At 27.1% G+C, this 24948-nt stretch overlaps 4 protein-coding genes across 4 annotated transcripts; 1 reads left to right on the top strand and 3 right to left on the bottom strand.

Annotated features, from left to right (window-relative positions):
• Positions 1-10492: 10492 nt before the first annotated feature.
• On the bottom strand, positions 10493-12927 carry Phum_PHUM373420 (uncharacterized protein; the record flags this gene model as incomplete). Its single annotated transcript, XM_002428234.1, has 8 exons — positions 10493-10670; positions 10765-10907; positions 10999-11196; positions 11287-11550; positions 11881-12039; positions 12117-12278; positions 12350-12643; positions 12790-12927. The coding sequence occupies 8 exons, from the start codon at positions 12925-12927 to the stop codon at positions 10493-10495; spliced, it is 1536 nt and encodes a 511-aa protein (XP_002428279.1).
• A 1365-nt stretch (positions 12928-14292) lies between these two features.
• Phum_PHUM373410 (uncharacterized protein) lies at positions 14293-19436 on the top strand (the record flags this gene model as incomplete). Its single annotated transcript, XM_002428233.1, has 14 exons — positions 14293-14349; positions 14432-14520; positions 14602-14917; positions 15028-15290; positions 15373-15633; positions 15714-15840; positions 15927-16238; positions 16325-16726; positions 16803-17009; positions 17090-17479; positions 17575-17862; positions 17978-18417; positions 18531-18709; positions 19036-19436. The coding sequence occupies 14 exons, from the start codon at positions 14293-14295 to the stop codon at positions 19434-19436; spliced, it is 3732 nt and encodes a 1243-aa protein (XP_002428278.1).
• Positions 19437-21210: 1774 nt separating this feature from the next.
• Phum_PHUM373400 (threonine aspartase, putative) lies at positions 21211-22604 on the bottom strand (the record flags this gene model as incomplete). The annotated part of the gene is made up of 5 exons (XM_002428232.1): positions 21211-21461; positions 21537-21902; positions 21987-22066; positions 22148-22487; positions 22577-22604. The coding sequence occupies 5 exons, from the start codon at positions 22602-22604 to the stop codon at positions 21211-21213; spliced, it is 1065 nt and encodes a 354-aa protein (XP_002428277.1).
• Positions 22605-22773: 169 nt separating this feature from the next.
• Positions 22774-24746, bottom strand: Phum_PHUM373390 (Dihydroorotate dehydrogenase, putative; the record flags this gene model as incomplete). The annotated part of the gene is made up of 8 exons (XM_002428231.1): positions 22774-22846; positions 22932-23091; positions 23162-23312; positions 23398-23581; positions 23653-23847; positions 23942-24141; positions 24251-24460; positions 24723-24746. The coding sequence occupies 8 exons, from the start codon at positions 24744-24746 to the stop codon at positions 22774-22776; spliced, it is 1197 nt and encodes a 398-aa protein (XP_002428276.1).
• Positions 24747-24948: the final 202 nt, after the last annotated feature.

The raw sequence follows: 24948 nt of genomic DNA, 5'->3' as shown, positions 1-24948 counted from the left end.
ATTTTTATATATATTTTATGAATAAAATTTTCAGTTTTTTAGAATATTTTAACCATTAAGAGAAACTTAATATAATTCAAATAATAATGATAATGATGATAATAATAAAAAAAAACTTTATTCTCGTCGTATATTTTAATTACAATTAAATACGTCAAAAGAAAAACACACACAGAGAGAGAGAGAGAAAGAGAGAGAGAGAGAGAGAGAGAGAGAGAAATATATAAAGTTAAAACGAATGTTAATAAGGTGAGATAAAAAAAAAAAAAAAGAAAAGGGTTGGTAGGTGGTGGGGGATGGAGGGTAACTTTGTCGGTAAACAGGTAGGTAGAAATAATTAAAAATAAAAGGGAAAACCCGAAAACCCGAAAACTACGTTCTCCTGTTGCCGATTTCAAAAGAAAAAAAAAAACATTTTTCCCTTAGTAAATACAAAATAATATTCATAAATTAATTTAACGTGGTGAAAAGAAAGGGGAGAAGAAGAGAGAGAGAGGGGGAGAGGGAAGATTCTACCTCCCTTTGTTGTTTGTTCTTTCCCCCATTTCCCCTTTTCCCCCCCCTTTTCCCCGCATATACACCATTTTCCTCTTTCGAAATTATCCTTTTCGTATTATTATTATTATTATTACTACTACTACTACTATTACACCACCGCCCTTTTAAAAAACTTTTTATTTTCAAATCCACCGCCTTTTATTACAATTAAAAAAATTTTTCTTGTATAAAAAAATTCAAGGATAAACTTTAGGAAAAGTTATTTTAAAAGTAAAATGAATGAGACTGAAAATGAAGTAAATTCGTGGCAGGTAAAGGTTAAAAATAATAATAATAATAATAATAATAATAATAAAGAATGGTTGGTTGGTTGGTTGGGTGGTGGCGGCGGTTTCATCCCTTGACCGTAAAGCCAAGAACGTAACGAGTCACGAGAGCGAATCAATGCGAATGAGGGACGAAAAAAAAGTGTGAGCTTTTTGTGAGAGAGAGAGAGATAGAGGGAAGAAAGAGAGAGACGAAAGAAGATAAACTGGAAAAAAGGGAAGATGAATAGTGTGTGAGAGAGAGAGAGAAAATGAGGAAAACCCGGAGAGAATGCGTGGTACACGACCCAAAGCCCAGACAATGTGGCCAGGTGCACACAGAAAAAAATTCAAATAAAAAAAAAAAAAACTCACTGGCAAATGTTGGCCAATATAATTTTTTGGCAAAAAAACACGTACGAAATTAATTTTCTCTCCCCTTCCCTCCCTCCCTCTCTCTCTCTCTCTCTCTCTCTCTCTCTATCTCACTTTTCTAATGCCACGAATTTTTGTTGGGTCATGTTTTAAATATTAAATGTTTAATTTAATTTAATTTAATTTTTTTTTTAAATGAAGGATGGAGAGGAGAAGGGCGAGGGGGGGAGTGGGTTGGTGGTTATTTAAAAAAAAATTGTTGTTTTTTTTTTTTAAATTAATAACAAAAAAAGGTTTTAACAATTACTAATCATTAAACCTAAAAAAAAATTCATAGACGCCTTTTTTGAAAAAAATTTTTTTTTAATGATGTTAAAACGGGTTTTTGAATATATAAAAGAAAATTTTAATTTTTTTTTTTTTTCAAAATGGCTTTTGTGAGATTAATTAAGCTATTTTTAAAAATGTTTTTTTTTTTTTTTTAATGTCATCCATTTTTTTAAAAATTAATATCTTATTATTATTATTATTATTATTATTATTATTATTATTATTATTATTATTATTATTATTATTATTATTATTATTATTATTATTTTGAATAAAAACTCTAATGTAAAATTTTATTATTTAAAAGTACTAAGGGGGAGGGGAAGGGGAGGAAGGGGAGGAAAGAGAGGAGGGGGAAATATAAAAATTACCACGTCAAAATTTATAGATCGTTATTTGTGTTATACATTTTACATCCCTTAATCCCCTCCCTTACTACTCCCCTTTCGCAAAAAAGAAAAAGGGCGGGTAATATTTTAAATTTTTTTATCAATAATAATAATAATAATAATAATAATAATAGAAAAACGTTGTCTTATTTTATTTATCTTCTTTAAATTAAATAATTATTTATTTATTTATTTTATTTTAATCTTAATTCATTATTTTCTTTTCCTTTTCCTTTTTTAAAAAATTATTATTATTATTATTATTATTATTATTATTATTATTCAACGTGAAAAATGAAAATATCTCATAAACATTAATAATAATAACTATAATAATAATTATATAATAAATTGTTTAATGTAAACAAAAATTACGTTTGAATAAAATTCAAATATGGCGGAAATGACGTGTGCAAAACAAAGTGTAAATATATATACGTGTATCTGTTGACACGTCGAAAAAATAAATTTCTATCGTTTTCCCTTTTCGTCGTTCGTTCGTTCGTTCGTTAGGGGGAAAAGAGAGATGAAAGAATTATAATCGATGTTTGATTTTTATTTTTTCTCTCATTTTTACCTTTTCCGCTATGAAAATTAAAAAATACGCAAGAGAAATGAAGAAAAAAGTGAAAAAAAAAATTATAAAAAAAAAGTAAAAAAAAAAAAAAAAGGATGTTCTTGGTTAAAAAATATATCAACTACATACAACTGGGGAATATAAATCAAAAATCTTTTGATTTTCTTGAAAAATAATATTATTAAATTAGCAGAAGCCGCGTTGCCATGGTAACATTATTACAGCAGACGTTATTATTATGATGTCGAAAACCTTTTCAACTGTGCTTCGAATAGCCTCCGACGATTTTTTTTTTTTCCCTATCAATTTTCAATTTTTTCTTTTCTCTTTCTCTCTCTCTCTCTCTACTTATTCGTATCGTAATTTTCTACTCTCTCTCTCTCTCTCTCTCTCTTTCGTTTTTTATAAAACTTTTTAAAGTTCAAATTCTCCCCTTTTTTCTCTCTCTCTCTCTCTCTCCCTCCCCCGCCATTAATCGCTCGATAACGAGTCATAAATTTAAAAAATAAAAATAAAAATAATTACCTGATTTTACGCCAAACGTTTTTTTTTCTTTTTTCATTTTTCGATTAATCGATTATTATTATTATTATTATTATTATTATTATTATTATTATTATTATTATTATTATTATTAATCACAAAACCGACTTTTTCACTTATAAAAAAAAAACATTCCACTCGAGGTTTTCAGGTATCTCTCTCTCTCTACACATCCATAATTAAACCTTTTTCTTTCTACTCCGACTGTCACGTTTAGTTTAACACTTAATTACCTGTAATTAATTTTTTTAATTAATAATAATTATTATTATTAAAGTAAGTAAATCAAAAAAAAAAAAAAAAATAAGCACACACCCAAAAGCAGAAGAAAAAAAAATACGTCATCATCGATTTTATATGTGTGTACGTGCAAAAGTCGTTAATTTGAAAACGGGAAATTAATAAAAAAAAATTGTAACGATATTTTGTAATCGATTTTAAAAAATTAATTAATGATTTTCCCTTTTAACAAAAAAATTAATATATAATATACGACAACCAACAACTACAAACGCAACAAACAAATGAACAAACAAAATTTTCTTCTCGTTAAAAAAAAAAGAAAAAAAAAAATATTAAACGGGAAATAATTTTCTTTTTTTTCTTTTTCTTTAATAATTCGTTCGTTCGTTATTAATATAATTATTATTATTATTACTATTATTATTATCATCATCATCATTATTTATAAACGAATTCAATTCAAATTTCGATTGAAGTTTTACTTTTTTGTTTAAAAAGAGAGAAATAAAAATAAATTGTTAAATACATACAACACATCGTTTGTTATTATTATTATTATTATTTTTTTTTTTTTATTTTTTTCTAGAACATTCTACGGAATAAAAACATGCGTGTGTGTGTGTATACGAATAAAAAATTATTATAAATAATATTCACAATGTATAAAAAATAAAGAAAATTAATTTTTATAATAATTTTTACTCATCACTTCCATATATGGTAATTTTTATTTTTCAACCATAGAAATTTCTTTTTCTTTCTTTTTTGTTAAAGAAAACGAGGAAAAGTCTCAGAAAAATATATATTTGACCCACTTAGATTTGCGACACGATGATGATGATGATGATGATGATGATTTTTTTTTTTTTTTAGTCTACCATGGGAATTTCATGTTATTATGATTGTTAAAATTGTATTTTATTATTATTATTACTATTATTACTCTCTGTCTATTTCCTATAGTGAAAATTTACTGATGGGATTAATAAAACTTTATTATTAGTATTATTATTATTATTAGAATTTCAAGATTTCATTTTTCAATTTTTATTTATTATTATTATTACTGAGAGTGAAAAAAATGAAAGAAAAAAAACAGAAGAAAAAGTTTCAAATCTACAATAATAATAATAATTTAATATTATAACTCTCTAAAGGTAACTCTATACTATATAAAAACATAATTTTATGTTTGTTTAGTGTTTTAATATCAAAACACAAAAGCAACACAAAAAAAACAAAATGTTTTTAATGAGTATAAAACACTCAAACATAAAAACATTTCAATTGTTGGATTTACTGTAAATGTAAAAAAAAAAAGAAACAAACAAATATAACATTTTTACCATGTATTTGAATAGTGATAATAATAATGACAATGATAATGACAATGATAATGATAATGATGATGATGATGATGATGATGATAATTATGTTAGTTTAAGTTTGTTCTTTGGTTTTGTTTCAAGTAAAAAGTTTTGTACATCTCTTAATGATTCCATTTTAAATAATATAAAATAAAATTATTATTATCATCATCATCATTTTAATAATGTGATTTCAATTAAGTAAAAATATATGTACATATATATAATTTCATTTTTGTTTTGCATGATTTAAAACTTTTATAAAAATAAATAAATTTTCTCAACAAACCCCTTTACCTCAAATAAACAAAAAAAAAAGAAAATCAATAATTAATTGGGTAAAGTTTTATCGATAAGTTCAAAGAAACGAAAAGAAAAAGAAAGAAAAAAGAAATTTAATAAAAAGCTTTGATTTAAAAAAAAAAAACGATACGTACGCACATACAAATCTTTTATAATCATGAAAACAGTTTTTTAATATATGTATAAAATTTCAAAATGGCGTCGTCGTTTATTCGTCGTATCATGCATAGAAAAAGACGCCATAAAAAAAAAAAAAAAGTTTACTAAACTTTACGATATGAAAAAGATTGTTTTGTTCGTTAAAAACCAAACGAAAAAGAAAAACAAAATGTAATTTTATTTTTTTTTTACCTTATTAAAGAAGGATTTAAAATCTATAAAAGGAATCCTATTACATTTTAATTTAACCTAAATTTATGTTAAACAAATAATTTAATTTAGTACGAACGATAATGAAAATAACAACGGCGGCAACATCGCAAAACATATTATTAATTTAATTGATATTAGGATTTTTGTCGCAAAAATTTGAAATTTTTTTTTTTTTGGCGACAAAAATATATATATTCGTAATTATAACATTCATTTATTTGAATTCGTTTGTGTTCGAACGTTAACGGATTTTTTTTTTTTCGGGGTAATTATAAACAGAATTTTCAATATAATAATTATTTATTAAATTAATGGTAATTGAATTTTATTATTATTATTCCTGCTGTTAGAATAAAATTAAATACGATAATCATCTATTTAATGGATTCCGGTGGACTTGATGACGCCGTCATTTACATGACAAACTAAATCGATCGACAAGAGATAAATGGGCTAAAATAAATATGGCGAACGAACCAAGAATATTTTTTTTTCATACGAAACTCTTTTCCTCTCTCTCAAAAAAAAAAACAAAAAATGTCTGACGTAGGTAAAAAAAAAAAACAAAAAATTTATACAAAAGATTTTATTTTATTTTTTATCTCAAACAATTAAAAATCAGTTTATGCTAAAAATTTGATGACGTAATCAAAAAAAAAATGTCGTCGGTATGATTATATCAAAGTTATTGTAATAAAATACTATTTTTTTCTTTTTTTCTTTCTTTCTCGTTATCTTAAATTTTTTTTTCTTTTTTAATTTTAATAAAATATTCAACTGTCGTTTTGTCCTTAACAAAAATTAATTTATAATTCGATTGTGTTGAAAATAATCAATTTAAATTCTGGTTAAATAATTTTATCATCATCATCATCATTATTAACTTTTTCTTTTTTTTTTTCAGAGTAAATTAATTTTTCAAGTAATTACGTATTATAAAACACAAATACATATTTAAATTAATATCATTATTATGAGACGCCGTAGGAAATTAAGTACGCAAAAATTTATTTATTTATTTATTATTATTTTGATGGACGACAGGATTACATTCTTCGTAATGGCGGACGATTCATTTTTGTGACATGAATGTGTATAAAAGGTAATAAATAGAAACTTGCAAAATGTTTTTTGTTATTGTTAAGTGATTATATGTTTTGTTAAAGGTTATTGATTAATAATAATCTTATTTAGTTAATATTAAAAAAATATAATGATGATGAAGTTTAGGTGTCATTAACTTTGTTAAAAAGTATGTAAATGATTAAAAGAAGAATGGGATGATGGTATAAGACAAAAGAAGAGGAGAAGGAGGAGGAGGAGTAGCCAAAAGCGGTTATATAGATTTCGAAGAAATTTTTATGGGAAAAAAAAAGCATTAAATTTTAATACAACAACAACAACAGCAACAATTCCATTAGGGGGGTGGGGAGGGGGAAATTACAGTTTACGCTTGCGTTGTAAATGAGTAAGGAAATAAGATGTGAAAAGTAGGAAAGGAAGAAAAAAAAACGTTTTTATCACGCAGCATCCCTTTTTTTTCTAAAAAAAAATTTTTTCTATTGACAATGAATGACAATGATGCATGAATTCTTCTTAGCTTTTCCATTTCGAATTTTACCCTTTTTTTTATCAATTCAACAAAAAAAAACCTTTTTCTTAAATTACAACAACAAATAAAATCTTTTTTTTTTTTGTTGTTGTTGTTATTGTCTCAATAAAACTTTCATTCCTTTTATCTAACATATTATTGTTGCTTTTTATAAAAAGGAAATCAATAATAAAATACAATTTTTTTTTGTTTTATAACTAACAAAATTTTTTCTCAATTAAATAATTTTTATAAAATATATAAATAATCCTGTTGATTTTATTCAAGTTAAGAAACTTAAAAAAAAAAAAAAGGAAAATTTAAGGAAAATTTGTTTTCTTACCCACCTGTAGCTCAATTTTATGTTTTATATAAAATGGATTTTAATTATTTTAGGTCATGTTATTTCCATTATTATTATTATTATACCTCCATTCATTTATTTATTATTATTATTATTTAATAATTTTATTTAAAATAGAAAAAAAAAACAATTTGATATTTATTATTGATTTTTTTTTTTAATGTAAAATATCTTTAAACCCATTTTTTTTAATTTAAAACAAACAAATATCGATATATCGAATATACCGATATATCGAAATATATCGTATCGATTTTAAAAAATAAATTACATAACCTTAAATTTATATATCCTATTAAGTTTTTTTTTCTTTTTTTTGTTGTTGTAAATTTTCAATAATAATCGTTAACTATGAAACGATTTATTATCATTATTATTATTATTTAATGTAATAATAATATATTTAACAATTACTTAAATAAAATCAATATTGTTTTATTTTATAAAAAAAGGAAAAACATTTTTTTTGTTTTTGTTTGTTTCCATCGTTCTTATTGTTATTGTTATTATTATTATTGTTTTTTTATTCTCACGAAATACAAACGTCTAAAAAAATGATTTATTATGAATATATATATAATAAATCACGTGATTGATTGATTATATATTTTTGTTACTTTTAATGTAAAAACGAATATAAGAGAAATAAAAATGTTTGTTGTTGTTGTTAAATTTTTTTTATTTATTTGAATAAACATTTTCCTTTCGAGAAAGAGAGAGAGAAGGTTCTTTTAGTTGAAAATTATGACGACATTGATATTTATTAAATAAATCAAAAAGATGGAGTAAAATACGTTGGAATTAATTTAAAAAAAAAAAAAGAAAAAAAAATAATGATTTTGAACGCACCTGTTTGTTAATGAGCGACATATTGTTTTTCATACATATACAACGACGACAAACAAAAAACGTTTAATTTATTATGATAATAATAGTAATCGTTATTAAATCGAGAATAATATGTTTTATTTTTAAAAAATTAATTATTAATCGTTGTTAAAAAAAATAATTTAGGATAAACATGTAAAAAAAAATCAATTTTATACAAAAAAGGGGGGTTGGGAGATACAAATCCAATTTTTAACCAAAATTACATTATTGTTACCACGAAAAAAAAATAAAATAAAATAAAAATACGCTTGCGTGAATTCTGCGTAAATAAAAACTTTCTCAACAAAATAATTTCCCTCACAAAATTTAAAAAAAAAAAAAAAAAATAAGCTGATGTCGTCGAAACAACAAAAATTAGAACTTTCTAGAAAATAATAACGTTCAATTGCAGTTGCACTGCGACATATTGCGTCACGTTTTGACGCATGCGCACAGCGGTAAAATAAAAAAACAAACAAAAAAATCAAAATGGCGCGCACGTAACGAAAAATCATATTTAAATTAAATTAAATTAAATGTAATCAAAATAAAAAATATAAAAAAGGTGAATTAATATTATAAATAAAATTTATAAATTTTGCTTGCTTTTTCTTTTCTTTTTGAATTTCATTTTTAAATCGATTTTTAATTATTTTAATTGATTTATAACGAATTATATCGTAACGAATTGTACGAAAGGTACGTCGTCGTCGTTGTCCCCCAACCCCAACCCCCCACGAATTTAATATTTATTTACTTACATTTACAATTTAATTAATTATTTAAATAAATCGATAAAACGTCCACTATGTAATAATAATAATAATAATCCCTACGGTTTTTTTTTATTTAAAAACAACTCCGCCCTATATTTTCTTTTTTTTTTTTTTTCGTGTAATAAGACGTGACGGGTTGGAAAAATAAAATGGGGGCGAAAAATTTTTTCTTTATTGAAAAACATAATAATAATTAAAACGTGATTTATTTGTTTTTATTTATAATTCATTCATTTTCTGATACCACGACAACGACGAAGACATATTTTTCGTAAAAATTAGGTAACCTCCAAACTTGACTTATCTGTTATAACGGTAATAAAAAAAAAAAAAAAAATGGCTACCCATAAATTTATATTTATTTAAATATAAAATTCACGTGGCCTCATTATTCACGTAATCAATAAAATAATAATAATAATAATTTTTATTTAACTGTTTAATATAAATAAATAATAAAATAATTTATTACTATTTTTTTTTCGTCACGATATTTTAAAAGGTTTCCCACCCTCTTTATTTCCCCTCCCTCCCCAGTTTTCTTTTGTTTTTAATGTGGGAGGGGTGGAGGGGAAGAGGGAGGTTAACACTTATTTTCTGTTTTATTTTGACACGATATGATTTATTATCATTATTATTATTATTCTTAATTTTCAAATCTCATTATTATTATTATTATTATTATTTCTTCTCTTTTTTTCTGCATCGTGTAAAAAAAATTTTTTTTTTTTTTGTTTTCCAACGAAAAATCCATACAAAAATTATTATTATTATTATTATTATTATTATTTTTAATCCGTAACACACACACACGGAAAGTCAAATTATTAATTATTTAATATATCGAAATAATAATAATAATAATAATAATAATAATAATAATAATAATAATAATATTGAAAATTAAAAAAAAAAAAATGTCACGAATTTTATATATAAAATAATAATAATAATAATAATAATAATGATTTCTTTTTTTATAAATAAATAAAAAATTTTTCAACAATCATTTTTAACAATGAAATATTAACGAAATAATTTTTTCCCTTTTTCCTTTTTCCTTTCCCTCACCTCCCTTTTTTGGTAGGGAGGGAAGGGGAGGGAGGGGGATGTTTTTTTGATTTTTCGTCTATTACACGAAATTAAATTTACCGCCAAAAAAAAAAAAAACAAATTTTTCTCTTCTTATTTTGATAAATTAACTATTTATAAATTGATTATTGAGTCGTTATTGATAACGATTCAACTTGATTGACCTTTTATCAGTCATTTCCCCCCCCCCCCCGTTTTTTCTAACATATCGTATTTAAATTAATTATTTGATAATTTCATCACCTTTTTTTTTTCTTTTTCAATAACAAAATTACAATATATATTTTTATTTTTTTAATAAATAAATAATTTAATAAATAATTTTTATATTCTCTCTCTCTCTCTCTCTCTCTTACACGTATCTTTTTATATACATTTATAAATATATATTTCTGGTAACGACGATTAACGATACAATAAATAATTAATATTGTACTTTAATTTTCTTTTTTTTTCTTCCACGATTTTCCCATTTAAATAAATAAATAAATAAATACTCAAGCTACCATTTTCGATTTTAAACTCGTGTAAAAATAATAAACGTTTAATCTGAGAATAATCCATTGTTTCCAAAAACGTATGTAAAATCTTTCAATGATACTTTTGGAATGTCTCATTTTTTCATCGTATATATTTTCCAAACAACATTTACTCATGACTAGAAAAGATGGTTGTCTGCAAAACAGTAAAAAATAAAACCTTTTTATAAAATCCTTTCTTTCCTTTTCCTTTTCCTTTTCGTTCCTCATTTCATTTAAAAACTTCAAACCTTTTGTGTACGTTCAATGAATGTTCGATACCACGTAAAAGATCGTTTGTTTTCAATATTAAAAGTATTTCCCTGTTAACTGATTGTAAAACTTCACCGATTTGTGTCAATAAATTAGGTACGGTGCTAACAAATTCTTCTTTCTGGAAAGAGAGAGAAAGAGAGAGAGAGAGAGAGATAGAGATAGAAAAATAAATAAATATATATATATATAATAAACTTTGTTTTAAATACTTCGGCTTCGGTATAACGAATCTTATCGATTCCTCCAGTAACGGAATTCCAGGTTCTTCCCGTGACCATACAAACTAATATGGGATACAAAGTACCTATCCCTAATTTTTCACTGTTTACTTTCATACCTTCGACGTCTCTTTTTAAAATACTCATCCAAAATTTCGAATAATTCCATCTGAATTCTTCGCTTAAAGACTAAAAAAAAAAAAGGGGGGGGAGGGGAGGGGGGAAAATGAGATGAGAGTCGACCGAAATAATAATAATAATAATGATTAAAATACTGACGGCGTATAGTCCGTGATCTAGAAGAACAATTTCCAAATTATCATTTTCTTTCTTCCTGATCAATATATTTCCAGGATGTGGATCGCTGTGTACGAAACCATGTTTGAATATCATGTGGGAATAAAGTTCTCCCAATTTCGTCGACAACGTTATCCTATCGACTTTTTTATCATTTATGTAGTTTAAATCCGTGACTTGAACTCCTTCAGCAAATTCCATTATTAATACTCGACTCGTCGAATATTCTTCGTTAACCTTCGGTATCTAAAATAATCCATGAAATAATTATTATTATTATCATTATGGATTTTTCTGTCGAATGTTGATAAAGTTGAGGGGGAAAAAAAAAAGAAAATTTACGCGTTTAAATGCCATGTAAATAATTATTAGATTCGTTTTGGGAATAAATGTTGATGTGTGTGTGTTGAGTCAGTCAGGCGTGGCAGTAGCCTTTTATTAAATTTTTTTTAAAAAATATTTTTCACCTTCTATCTATTCCTAAAATTTCAGGTAAATTAAAAAAAAATTAAGGTTATTGTTATTGTTATTGTTTGTTTTGTAATTATCTACTTATAAAAAATGTCTTAATCTTACCTTAAGCCACTTGAAATCCTTAAGTATATTTTGAATTTTTTCAGCATTTTTTGCTTCGTTAAGAAAATCAAGTTCTTTTGGTAAATTTAATTTTGTTTCATCAATGAGCCATTGAAAACGAAAATCTTCAAATAATGATGACATTATTTTAACAATTACCTAATTTTTTTTTTTTTTGTAAATTAAGACATTGTTAATTTTTATATATATATTTATATTTAAATGCAGTTACATACTTCCATCGCTCTCATATCTGCTTTCGAATTATCCATTACTAATGAATGTTGTACTTTAACAGCGACTAACGATCCATCTTTTTTTAACCTGGCTCTGTGTACCTGTGCAAGCGAAGCAGTTCCCAATGGTACTTCTTCGAAATATTCAAAAATTTCTGAAGGCTGAAAAAATAATTGAAATTGTTACATTATTGTCATTCGTTGAATGTCGAATTGTTTTTCGTTAGGCTAACCTCTGCTTTTAAATCTTGTCGAAGGACTTTATACACACTACTCAATGAAGATTTTGGAGCATTCGAATGAAGTACTTTCATCACTTTAATATATTCAGGTGGTACCAGATAATCTAATGTGGCAAGATGTTGTCCGACTTTTATATAGACACCTTTATTCGCACAACATAGATCGAGTAAAATTTCAGCAGCTTCATGATGAGCTTTCGATTTAAGAATTTTATATTCTTGAGAATCTGGATCAAGTGTAGATGAATAAAGAGTTTTTTTATAATGATTTGCTATTCTACCAGCCTTAAAAAATTAAATTAAATCAATTTTAACATAATAACAATTACAGCAACATTTTAACATTGACAGCCAAATGAAAGAAAGTAATTAGAAAAATATATTTTAGAAAAAATTATTAAATAAATAATTATAATTAATATCAAACTTACCGCGAAAGCAACACGTCCTAACCTAACAATTCCAATAGAATTAAAATCAAATTCGTTAGAAAATAATGTAAAACCTAAACTAACGGTAAAAACACCTCCAGTATATTTTAAAATCCTTTTCCAATTTCTAGTAGACATTTTTTTTTTTTTTTTTTTTATTAATGATAAAATTAAAAAAAAAAACCTTTCAAGGCCAATTATATATCAAGTTCATTTTGCTATCTTTTTGAAAATGACTGTTTCATATTTTAGCCGTTAACTAGCAGACGAAATTTTTTTTTTATCTTGGGAGAAAAAAAAAAAAGTTAATGACTTGCGTGGTTTTAACAAATTTCATTTGAATTTAATCTAAGATGACAAATTATTATTATTATTATTATAAAATCATATAATAATAATAATTGAATAAATTTGACGTAATAATTAATGAATATTTATTAATTATCGCCATGTTAAATAATAATAATAAACACTTAATTATTCGGTGTTATAATTATCTGCTTTTGCTCCCTTACGGTAATTTAATATAATTTATTAATATAAAAATGTAAATTAATTATATAATTATATAAAAAAAAAAATTAGCGTATATAGTTAAATAAACTCGTTTTATAAAAAAATATTTTAGGTTAATTAAAAACTAGATATAGATAAGTAGATGAACGTTAGCCGTAAGAAAAATGTACAATAATTTTACTTTCATTAATTTTTATAGTTATCAAATAAATCAAAATTTTATTATTTATTTAATTTTTCCGCAAATTAATAGCCAATTTATTTACAACACAACAACATTTTTTTATTTGAGTTGTAAAAACAAAAAAAAAAAAAAAAGACACTTTTACTTAAAACTTTCTCTTCCAATTCATTTATGCTACAAGAATTTCTTTTTTATATAGAAAGAGAAACATAATCATCCATATTTCAAATGGGATTAAATAAGCAAAATAAGTAAAAAAATTTTATATAAACTGTCAAATGTTTTTTTATTATAATTAAATAATTGATATTAAAATCTTAAATATTGAATTTTAAATTAAAAAAATTTTTATTCGGCCATTAATTTACAGGAGATTAATAAGTAATTTATTTTATGATTAAAAAAAAAAAAAAAATTATTATTAATTTAAATCAAGTTTGTTAGTCATTGATTTATTTTAAAAAAATTTTCATGAGAAAATGACTAATAAATGTAATTTAAATGAATTAAATTATACCTACTTTAAATAATTGTTTTAAAATAAATTTTTATGTTTGTTCTTTTTTTTTTATTTTAAAAAAATTCCCTCCCCATGGTATCCACCAGTTGTCAAACCAGTTCTAACAACTTAAGAAAATAAAAACTTTCACATTGTGTGTGCGTGTGTGTGAATGTCAACAAGTTTTATTTCTTTCAAATTCGAGCCAGAAGGCCCGTATGAATACATCATAAGAATGATTTTAAACGTAATTAAATTAATTTATTTATTAAATATATGCTAACAGGTAATGATATATATAAAAATGGCCACCAACATCGAAGAAAAGGACGAATTTATGGATGGGCCACTTGTTATATGGGTTAGTATGTACACTGCCTAAAATTCACTTTTTATTTATAATATTTAATTAAAATTTAAACATTTTTATTTGTAAATTTTAGTTGAGATCGTGCCTTGAAAATCCTAGTGGTTTAGTTGATTATGAAGATTTATTAGATGGAGTTCTTATCTATCAAGTGCTTTTGCAAATGTAAGTGACTTTTTTTTTTTTTTTGGCACATAAAAAACGCCTGTTCTATTCAAATCTTAAAATTATTTTTATATTTTTTAGAGATCCCGAGCCTACCTTTACTGGTGTCGTGCCTAGCCTTGGTAATTCTCAAGCAATTATAAGAAATTTAGATATAATATTAAAAAATATACAGTATTTGTATCAAGAAGAATTCGGTCAAACAGTCATTATGATTCCCGATGTTGTAAGATTAGGAACAGAACCAAATACTCCTGCTGGAAGGCAAGACATGGCTTTATTACTTTTACTTTTACTTTCTTGTGCTGTGCAATGCCCCAATAAAAAAATATTTATCGATAAAATTAAATTATTAGATGTTGATGTTCAACATTCTATAGTCGACTGTATCAAAAAGGTAATAATATCTTTATTTAAATTTTATAGTATTTTGTGGGTTTTGTCGAGTACTACTCAACTTACAGACATTATAATTTACAAAAAATAAAAATTTTATCTGTTTATTAGGTTACTGATACTCCTTTAATGGTTATCGGTAATGATAATCAAGACAGTATTAGCCATGATATTTTAATGGATCATGTTAGGCATTTAGTCAAAGAAAGAGATAGATATTTACAAAACTGGATAACATCTGCCACATGTGAAACAAGGTTGTCTAATTCTGAAAAAAAAAATAAACAAATATCTAATGTAAGCTCAGAATCGCATCATTTGGCAGTAGAATTGGCCGATTGGAAATCGAAACTTAGAAAACAAAGACAAGAACTGTAAGATTGTTTTCCATTGTTTTTTTAAATTTAAAACAAAAAAACCTGGTGGTTTTATTATTTGTTTCTGTCGCCATTTTAGCGAGGAAAAAACAGAAGCGTTAACGGAATGCAAAGAAGAATTGGAACATCACAGAGCCATGGTGACAAAACTGAGGCAAGAAGTTGCCGATGTTGTACAGGAAGCCAGATCTGCGAAAGCATACAGAGATGAACTTGATGCCATGAGAGAAAAAGCTGAAAAAGCAGAAAAATTAGAAAATGAAGTCCAACGATTTAAAGATAAACTTAGCGATATTGATTTTTATAAGACAAGAGTTCAAGAACTAAGAGAAGACAACAGGTAACAACCTATTTTAATCGAATATTCCGCTTGTTTCTTAGGAGAAGTGGAAAGAATGATTTTTAAATTTTCCATTTCAGAGTTCTACTCGAGACCAGAGAAATGTTAGAAGATCAATTACAAAGAGCCAGAAGAAGGAGTGATCACGTTTTTGATTTGGAAGGTGAAATATTAAAATTAAATCAACAAATAAACGAATTGACTCTTGTAAGTAATAATAATTTTTTTAAAATTTTCACGTGGAATTCAAGTTGTTGACAAAGGAAAATTTTTTTTTTTTTTTTCCCGTATAGGAAAGAGACGCCAAGGATAAAAAGTTGGAAAAATTATATGCGGAAAATGCAGAATTGCAAATTTTAGCACGATCGGTACTTCACGATGAATCGGTAGTGAAATCTGATAGCGATTTAGAAGAACCTGTCAGTTCGGGAGATGCCAGTTGGTCTGAACAGTTAACGAGCAATGCAACAGCACGTGCACTCCGACTAGAATTGGAAAATAGAAAATTGTTGTCGACGATAGAAAATTTAAAAGAAACGTCGTTTCACGAGAGTAGCAATAAAATATTAGAACTCGATAAAGAGAATAAAAAATTAAGCATAAACGTGAGTATTATTATTATTATTATTATTATTGGATGAAAACATGTCGTTTGTATTTGAGGGTTTTAAAAACGTGAGCATATTTTTAGATCGAACAATTGGAAGATACGTGCAAAAGGTTAACGTCGGAAAATAAAGAATTGGAATTGATCGTTAAAGATTCACTCCAGGAAAATAGAAAACTTCAAGAAGCTAAAGAAGGTCTTAGGCAAACGATAGACCGTCAACAGCAAGAATTACAAGATGGACGAAAGCAAATCGTTTCGTTAAAAAATGAAATCGACGAGTACGTTAAGAAAGTTGAGGTTTTGACGAATAAAATAACGGATTTAGAAGGTTCGAGTACGGAAATCGAACTGTGGAAAACTCAATCCGTTTTAGTTCCGTGCCTGCAAGAAGAATTGGCATCGATGAAAAACGATTTATTGAATTTGGAAAAGGAGTTGCAAATATCACAGAGAGACGTTAATAGATTTAAAGAAACCATAGAGGTAAGTAAAAATCGAAGAGGAAAAAAATCATTTTTCCATAGATAAAGGTAACGTTTTGAATTTTCCGTTTTTTTAGGAAAAAGATGTCAAATTGGATGATTTTGTGAACAAGGCAGAAGCTCACGTTAAAGAACGAGAACAATTTATTAAAGAATTAGAAAATGCAAAATGGCAGACGACAAGGCTTCACGAAGTGGAAAGAGAAAGAGACGAACTCGTATCGAAAGCTGCAATCACGGAAGAAACTTTAAACGTTTTAAAAGCCGAACTTGTGTCGGAAAAGGTTAAATATTTAAAAAAGGAAACAACACACGATTCATGTCGCGAGTAAAAAAAAAAATAACGTTTGTCGTTTGTTTTCAGGTTAATAATCAACATTTGAAAAACGGACTTGAAAAATTGGGTTTGAAACCGGAATTGCTTTTCGACACGGAATCCACGGTTGCCAACTTATTAACGATACCCGAATTGAAAGATTTACTGACGAAAGAAATACGATTATCGTGTCCCAAATGCAAGGATGGTAATAAAACGGAAATGAATTTCGATGAAGATTTCGATGAGGGGAAAGGTCAAAAAGATGAATTGAAAAATGAATTGGCCGCTTTGCAATCGGCAGCGGATGCCATGCAATCTGATAATGCTCATTTGGAAGTCGTTATGGCAACACTGCAATCGCAAATAACTTCGCTCACGGCACAACACACGGCTCTTCAATTGGCCAATTCTCAACTCGTGGCCGAAAAAGAAGAAGTAATTAATTATTACCATTATTAGTATTATTATTATTATTATTATTATTATAAAAGATAAAAAGTTAAATTAACATTTGTTTTTTTTTTTTACAGTTGGCAAAAAAAGGAGCGAATCAGCAAGATTCGTATAATCAATTGCTTAAAGATCAGATAGCTTTGCAATCGTTGCACGAACAACTTTCTTCCGAACACGAAAACTTGTTAAAAGAAAAAGAAAATTTGCGTCAAGTTCAAAAAGATTTATTGAAAGAAAACAAGTCTTTGAAAGATGTCGTCGCGAAACAAGAGGCCATCAACAGTAGCACGAAACAAGAAAAAGATGCTTTGGTCGCGGATTCAATTTCGCTCACCAATTTAAGAGCGGAGCATTCCAAACTCAAGGTTTGGTTTAAAAAAAAAAAAATTTTTTTTTTTTTTTTTTTGGGGGAAATTTTCGTGCGACTAAGAAACGTGTAAGAAGAAAAAAAAATTTTTTTTTTTTTTTTTTTTTTCCCAGGATGATTTTCGTAATTTATTTACGGCAAATGAAAAAGTCAAAACGGAATACAGAGCCATACAGGAGGAGTATAAGAATTTGAGAGGGGAAGCGAGCAATTTGAGGTTGAGGCACACGGAATTGCAGGGAGAAACGGCGACTCTATCGGATCACGCGACTCACCTTCAGGTACAATTGTCGAAGGTCGCGAATCAAAACGAAATGCTGTTGCAAATGAATTCGAATCTCGAAGAGGATCGAAGGTCGCTCATGAAACACGCGTCCATGCTTTTATCACAGTATCACGAATTGTTGACGCATTCGCTCGAAGACAAGCAACATTATCACGCGGAAGAGAAAATATTTTCCGATAAATTGAATCATTTGAGTCGTCAAAAGGAAAAACTCGAAGAGAAAATAATGGATCATTATAAGAAATTGGAAAGTTGCACGAATAAAAAGTAAGTAAAGGTCTTGCAAAAGACCCTTGCGTGAGATGTTTGTTTGTTTGGGTAAGATAAAAAAAAATTTTTTTTTTTTTTTTTTTGTACTTACGTTTTAAATATTGATGTAGAAAAGGATTCGGTGCCAGTCTGGTGAGAAGAGTTAGAAAAGCAGGAACGGATTTGATTAACATGAGCCGAAAATCGTGGCACGAAGATTCGAGGCCTCCGTCGTCGACTTTACTACTACAAGAATCAGAATCTGGAGGAAACGAGTCGGATGGTAGCGTCGATGATCCAACAAGACAAGGTTCGTTTTAACCTGTAAAAGAAAAAAAAAAAAGAAAACTTTTGTTTACATTCTGTACGATACGAACATGTTTTTATCAGGTGACTGGATGTTTGACCGATACGAAAGAACGAGAAAAAGTCAAAAACTATCACAAATGGTTTACTACGTGAGGCTAACAACCGAATTTACCGAATTTAAAACGAAAAAATTTGACTGATTGACTGACTGACTGACGGAAAAGGTTTGACATTTTTTTAGACTTTTAATAAACAACAAATAAAAAAAAATAATAATAATGATAATCGTACCTGTGAAAATTAATTATTGTCCGACGTGAATTCCAGATGAGGGAGTATCATCTCAAACCATAGGTTTTCCAAACATATTAAATCAACAGGGAGCTGGAACGAGGCAAACCGTCTACTATAACAATAACGAATCATCATCATCATCAAAGACTGACGTGCCAGAATCCCCGACGACGACGACGAAAAAGGACGAACCTTCTGCCAATCCTCCGACGTTTCTCGTCTACAATCGAGTCAACACGGTTCTCGGTGGAGACGTGGGCGTTCACAACAAACCACCGAGTCCGAACAACAGCATACGTTCCCATCGGTCACAATCGGGAACGATGTCGCACAAGTTGAGTCCTCCACCTCCTCCTCCTCCCACCTCCTCGGACGATTCCAAAAGGAAAAGTAGAAAAGAAAATTCAATTTGGTTCGAATACGGTTGCGTTTGAGTGTTGGCGTGCGAACGATCGATGCGGAAACGGATCCCCGGAAACGGTTACCGGAAGCGGAAAGCAATTGTTGAAGAAGAACCCAAAAAAATGGATTTTTTTATTATTATTATTATCATTATTTGATGTTTGCCATGATCACATAACCTTTTTCTCTCTCTCTCTCTCTCTCACGTGTCTAAAGGCTGGTGAATTTCTCGATTGAGTGGGGAGGGGGAAGTAAGGGGAAGATATTTCTTGAAAACCCTCGGAGAATTTCATTATTATTATTATTATTTAGTGCCTAAAAAGAAAAAAAGAAAAAAATTAATATTGTGTGTACTTATCGTAAATTTTTATTAAATAAGTTTAAATGTTTAACAAAACGTAGATAGGATAGAATAGAGGCACTCAACTTAACATTTAAACTTTAAGAAATTTTTTTTAATTTTTTATCTTTATCACATCCTCGTTGCTCCCGTTTTTCTTTTTCTAATCTTTTGTTTTGCCACCGATCCACATTCAGGAGATCTCACAGTTTAATTTTGCATTTATTATAATCATTAGTTGGTTGCATTTAATTAATTTTTTTTTTTTCTCCCTATTTATTGTTTATGGATTGTTCCTATAATCTAATTATCTGCTGTGATGAATGAGTCGATTACGTTTTTCTCTCCCTCTCTCTTCCTCCTTCTCCTTCTTCTTATTATTATTATTATCACTCTTGAAATATTCAAATCCGTCCATTTTGTATTGGGGAGTTGCCCCAAGTGAAAAGCTCAATTTTATTTCTCATTGCAATCGTTATTAAATTCACATTAATTTGAAAAATTATTATTATTATTATTATTATTATTATTATTATTATTATTATTATTACGAAACAATCGTCTGTTTATATTTATAATCATCATCATCATCATCATTATGTTCATTATTTAACATTATTATTATTATTATTTTTTTCTCTCTCTCTCAATCCGTCGCATCATTTCATTTGTTTTTAAATTAGCAAAAAAAAAAAAAAAAAGTTTTTTTCATTCTACGTGTATAAATATTATTATTATTATTATTATTATTATTATTATTAATTATTAATTAATTATTTTTAATTATTATTATTATTAACGCCAGTAAACCAAAGATTATTGTTTACTTATTAAGTTGTTTTATATTAAAACTTTTTTTTTTTTAAATTAATTAATTAGTTGATTGATTAATTGATTGATTGATTGATTGATTAAATTAGTCACGTAAGGGTTATTATTATTATTATTATTATTATTAGTTTTTGTTTGTTTGTTTGTTTGTTAATGACCGAAACAAATTAATAGATACTCACCGAAAATTATAAAAATTACTTTTTTTTTTTTTTTCCCACATCATATCATAACCCACCGGATTGTTTTTGTTTTTTTTTTTTATTTTTTATACAAAATCCGTTTAAATCAATCATTATTATCATTATCATTATTATTATTATTTCGATGTGTATATTTTTTTTTTTTTGTCGTTTTGTTTTTTTTTTTTTGACAAAATTTTTTTTTAATTTTTTTCTTATTGTTTTTTAGTGATGTTGTTCTTTTTTATCATTATTATTATTATTATTATTATAAATTATTAATTATTTTTTAATAAATAAATAAATAAAAAATATTTGATATATATTTCTTTTTGTTTTGTTGGCAAAATTAAAAAAAAAGTTTTTAAAGAAATGGCGCGCAAAAAAAAAAAAAACGACGACGACTACTACTACTAAACGTACGACCGTTTCGATTGTTAACAAAAAAAAAAATTATTCCACGTCGACATTAAAATTTTTCGTTTTAAACGATATCCCTTCTATTACGATATTAAATCCGGGACTTTGCCCCGGCGAAAGTGAGGACAATCTACTTTTGGGTGACGAATCCGATGTGGACATGAAACCCAAACACATGGTGCTCGTCGTGTGTCCCCATAAAAATTCTCCCATTCCGTTATCGTTAACTTTCAACACGGCCACACCCCCGAGTTTTTCATTTATTCCGTTTAAAAATGGCGAATCTAAAAGAAGAAGAAAATCCAAAGTTTTCCCTTTTTTTTTTCAAATTAATTATTATGGTCTTCGGGGAAACTCACTTAAAAATTTTTTGCTTAGAGAATCGTAAAGTGCAGACGTTGGACAATTCGATGAATTAACAGCATCCGATATTTCTTTCGAAAGCATCGTTCGAATCAAATGTTCACCGCAACCGGAAGTACAAACGGATATGGATGATTCCAAACCGTTTTGAGCCCAGACTCCGGATCCGTATGTGGCCGCTTGTCCGATTCTTCCCGAATGTTTTAGAGCGATTCCTCCGCTTGAACAACTCGCGGCGACTTTACCCGATTTATCCAGGCAAACAACTCCGACCGTATCCAAAGGACTTATTATTTTTCCCGTTAGTTTTTCTATCGTTTTTATTTTCTTTTTGTACTTTCTATAAAGCTTTTGTGATTTTTCTACAAAAAAAAAAAAAAAATTAATATATATTTATTTTCATATTTTAAATAATTAAAATTTCATCCATTTTAAATTTCATAAACCTGATATCATGTTTTTCGATGGTACCACATCCATGCCAGCTTTTGCAGCCCATTTTTGAGCTCCGATTCCAACGAGCAAACTATAAAAATCACAACAACAACAACAAATAATAATAATAATAATAAACTTGAGTATTACCAACATTTTAGAAAAAACAAACCAAGGAGGAACACGTCCGAGTGTCAAAACGTTTCCTTGTTCTTCGCAAAGTGCTCGAGCCAAAGAAATCGGATTTTTTATACCGGGAACGGCTCCCACACCTCCCCATTTTAATGTCGATCCATCCATTATGCTCGCATCGCATTCGACTTCTCCGTCCCACGTTAACGTCGATCCGTAGCCGGCATTTGTCAGAGGTGAATTTTCCAAAATGGCGGTTACGCTTTCGGCAACGTCCAGCGCCGATTTTCCCTGATTTAAATATAAAACTCCTTCTTTGGCTGCTTTCTTACATAATTTTTTGTAATGAATTTGAAGTTTATGACTGTGACTTCCAGCCCCTTGTCAACAAAAAACAAAAAAAACCTTTTTTAAATTAACAATCCACGATGTGACAACATAGAAGAAAAAATTTTCCAATCGTCATTACCTACGTGAAGCCCAATAAATCCTTCCATTTTTTTAATTATTATTATTATTATTATTATTATTACCGTTAATATTATTTCTTTTTTTTTTTTTAACCCCAAGTTTTTAACTACTCATTTACACGTTTAAAAAAATATAAAAATAAATAGTTTACTTAATTATCACTTATTATTATTATTATTATTATTATTTTAAACACTAAAGTGGATTTTCTTTAGATTCGCTTTTACTCTTTCCTACAGCTTCTGATAAATACTCGTAACCATCTTTCCTGTAAAAAAAAAAAAAAAAAAATTAATCGTTAACTTTTTATGATTACCATCATATGGTTATTAAAAAAAAGAAGAAGAAGGTACTTGAGCAATTCATCCAATTCCTTTTTGATTTTAACTATCCTGGGAGGACCGTGAAAAGCAAATGCTGTGTACAATTGAATCAAAGAAGCACCAGCTTGAATTTTTTCATAAGCGTCTTGTCCTGTGAAAACTCCTCCAACGCCAATTATGGGAATTTTACCTGAAAAAATTGTTGTCTTGATATGAAAAGTTTATTTTTCGAATGATGTCTTACTTAAATTAATTCTTACCACTTGTATAATGGTGCATATCAGAAATCAATTTTGTCGAAAGATCATGCAAGGGTTGACCACTTAAACCCCCTTTTTCATCACCGATTGGACTTGTGATTCCAGGTCTTTCGATTGTCGTATTTGAAATTACAAGACCATCTACTTTGTACTGTTTAAATGCATTTAAGGTTTAATGATTTCATCATAAACAACCTTTAATAAAGTTATAAAAGAAAAAATATACATGTATTTACCTTCTCTGTTAAAATTACATCAGCTATTTCTTTCCTTTCAACATTTGTCAAATCTGGTGCGAGTTTGAGTAAAAGTGGTGGTTTTTTATCAACATTAAGATTATTTTTCGCTTCTATTAATGCACTCAACAGTTCCTCAAGTTGTTGTTTCTTCTGCCATTGCCTCAATCCAGGAGTGTTGGGACTGTTAAATGTACATATATTAATATATCAATAACGAAAAAAGAAACAAAAAAATAAAAATAAAAATTTTACCTAGACACATTTATAACAAAATAATCAGCGACATCACTGAATTTTTTTATTCCTTTAACATAATCATCGATTGGATTTGTTGAATTTTTATTTTTTCCTAAATTAACACCGATTATTCCTTTAAATCCGCTTGATTCTCTTATTGTTTTTAATCTTTTATAAACTGCATCGTGACCATCACTGTTGAAACCATACCTGAAAAAATAAATTTTATAAAGGAAAGCACCTTGATAATTGAAAAATAATAAAAGATTTTAAAAAATGAACATGGTGTTCAAATTAATTTTACCTATTAATTATTGCATTTTCATTATTTAATCTAAAAACTCTCGGCTTTTCATTTCCAGGTTGTGGTAATGGAGTAACCGAACCGATTTCAATAAATCCAAATCCTATTTCGTGCAACGATTCAACAGCTTCCCCTTGCTTGTCATATCCTGCTGCTATACCGATGGGATTACTAAAATTCAGTCCCCAAACTTGTATTTTCTAATAAAGTACATTTTTTTTTTTTTATCTACATATTATATATTTATATAAAAAAATGATTAATTTATTTTAAAAAAAAAAAAAAAAAAAAAACAAAAAACAAACTTACCAATGTTTCTGGATCTTTAAATAAAGTTTTAGGAACTAATTTGAATTTGGATATGGTCAATGCAAATTTATGAGAAGTTTCTGGATCTAATTTATGAATCAATGGCATCAAACAATAATCGTAAAATTTTTCATTTTCTTTGTATATGCTGAGAGCAGAGTAACATCCAAAACCGCCACACGAAACAATAGCAACGGATTTTAATTTTTTCTAAAAGAAAAAGTTATTCAACGATTTAAAAAAAAAATCGTTTCAATAAAAGCGATCAAATTTTATTTATTTAAATATTATGTATGCTGTATGTAAGACATACTTCCGGTGCCTAAAAATTTAAAAAAATAAATTAAATTAAATTATCTGATCAGAATGGATTTTATCAATTTTTATAGATTTTATACATATATATAGAAAAGTACATGAGAAAAATAATTAAAGCCTAGAAAGTATAGTAGCGCAAGAAAATTTTACTCACCCAAAAGTTTGGGTCGAATCTCATAGTTTCAAATCAATCACTCAATTAATTAAAAACCATTTATTTACCTTAAAAAAAATTTCTATGTAAGCGCACTGCGAATCGAGAACGATCAACGGAAGTTAAAATTATCACAATAAATAAATATTCAGTAATAAAAACTCTTTTAGACGTGTCAATAGAATAATAGATGCGTATCGATCATATAGCCGTTAATGTATTATTA

This window comes from Pediculus humanus, genomic scaffold (assembly GCF_000006295.1).
Source record: "Pediculus humanus corporis 1103172107819 genomic scaffold, whole genome shotgun sequence".
Classification (NCBI taxonomy): domain Eukaryota; kingdom Metazoa; phylum Arthropoda; class Insecta; order Psocodea; family Pediculidae; genus Pediculus; species Pediculus humanus.
The sequence above is the reverse complement of the archived record's forward strand: the minus strand, read 5'-3'. Positions and strand labels throughout refer to the sequence as shown.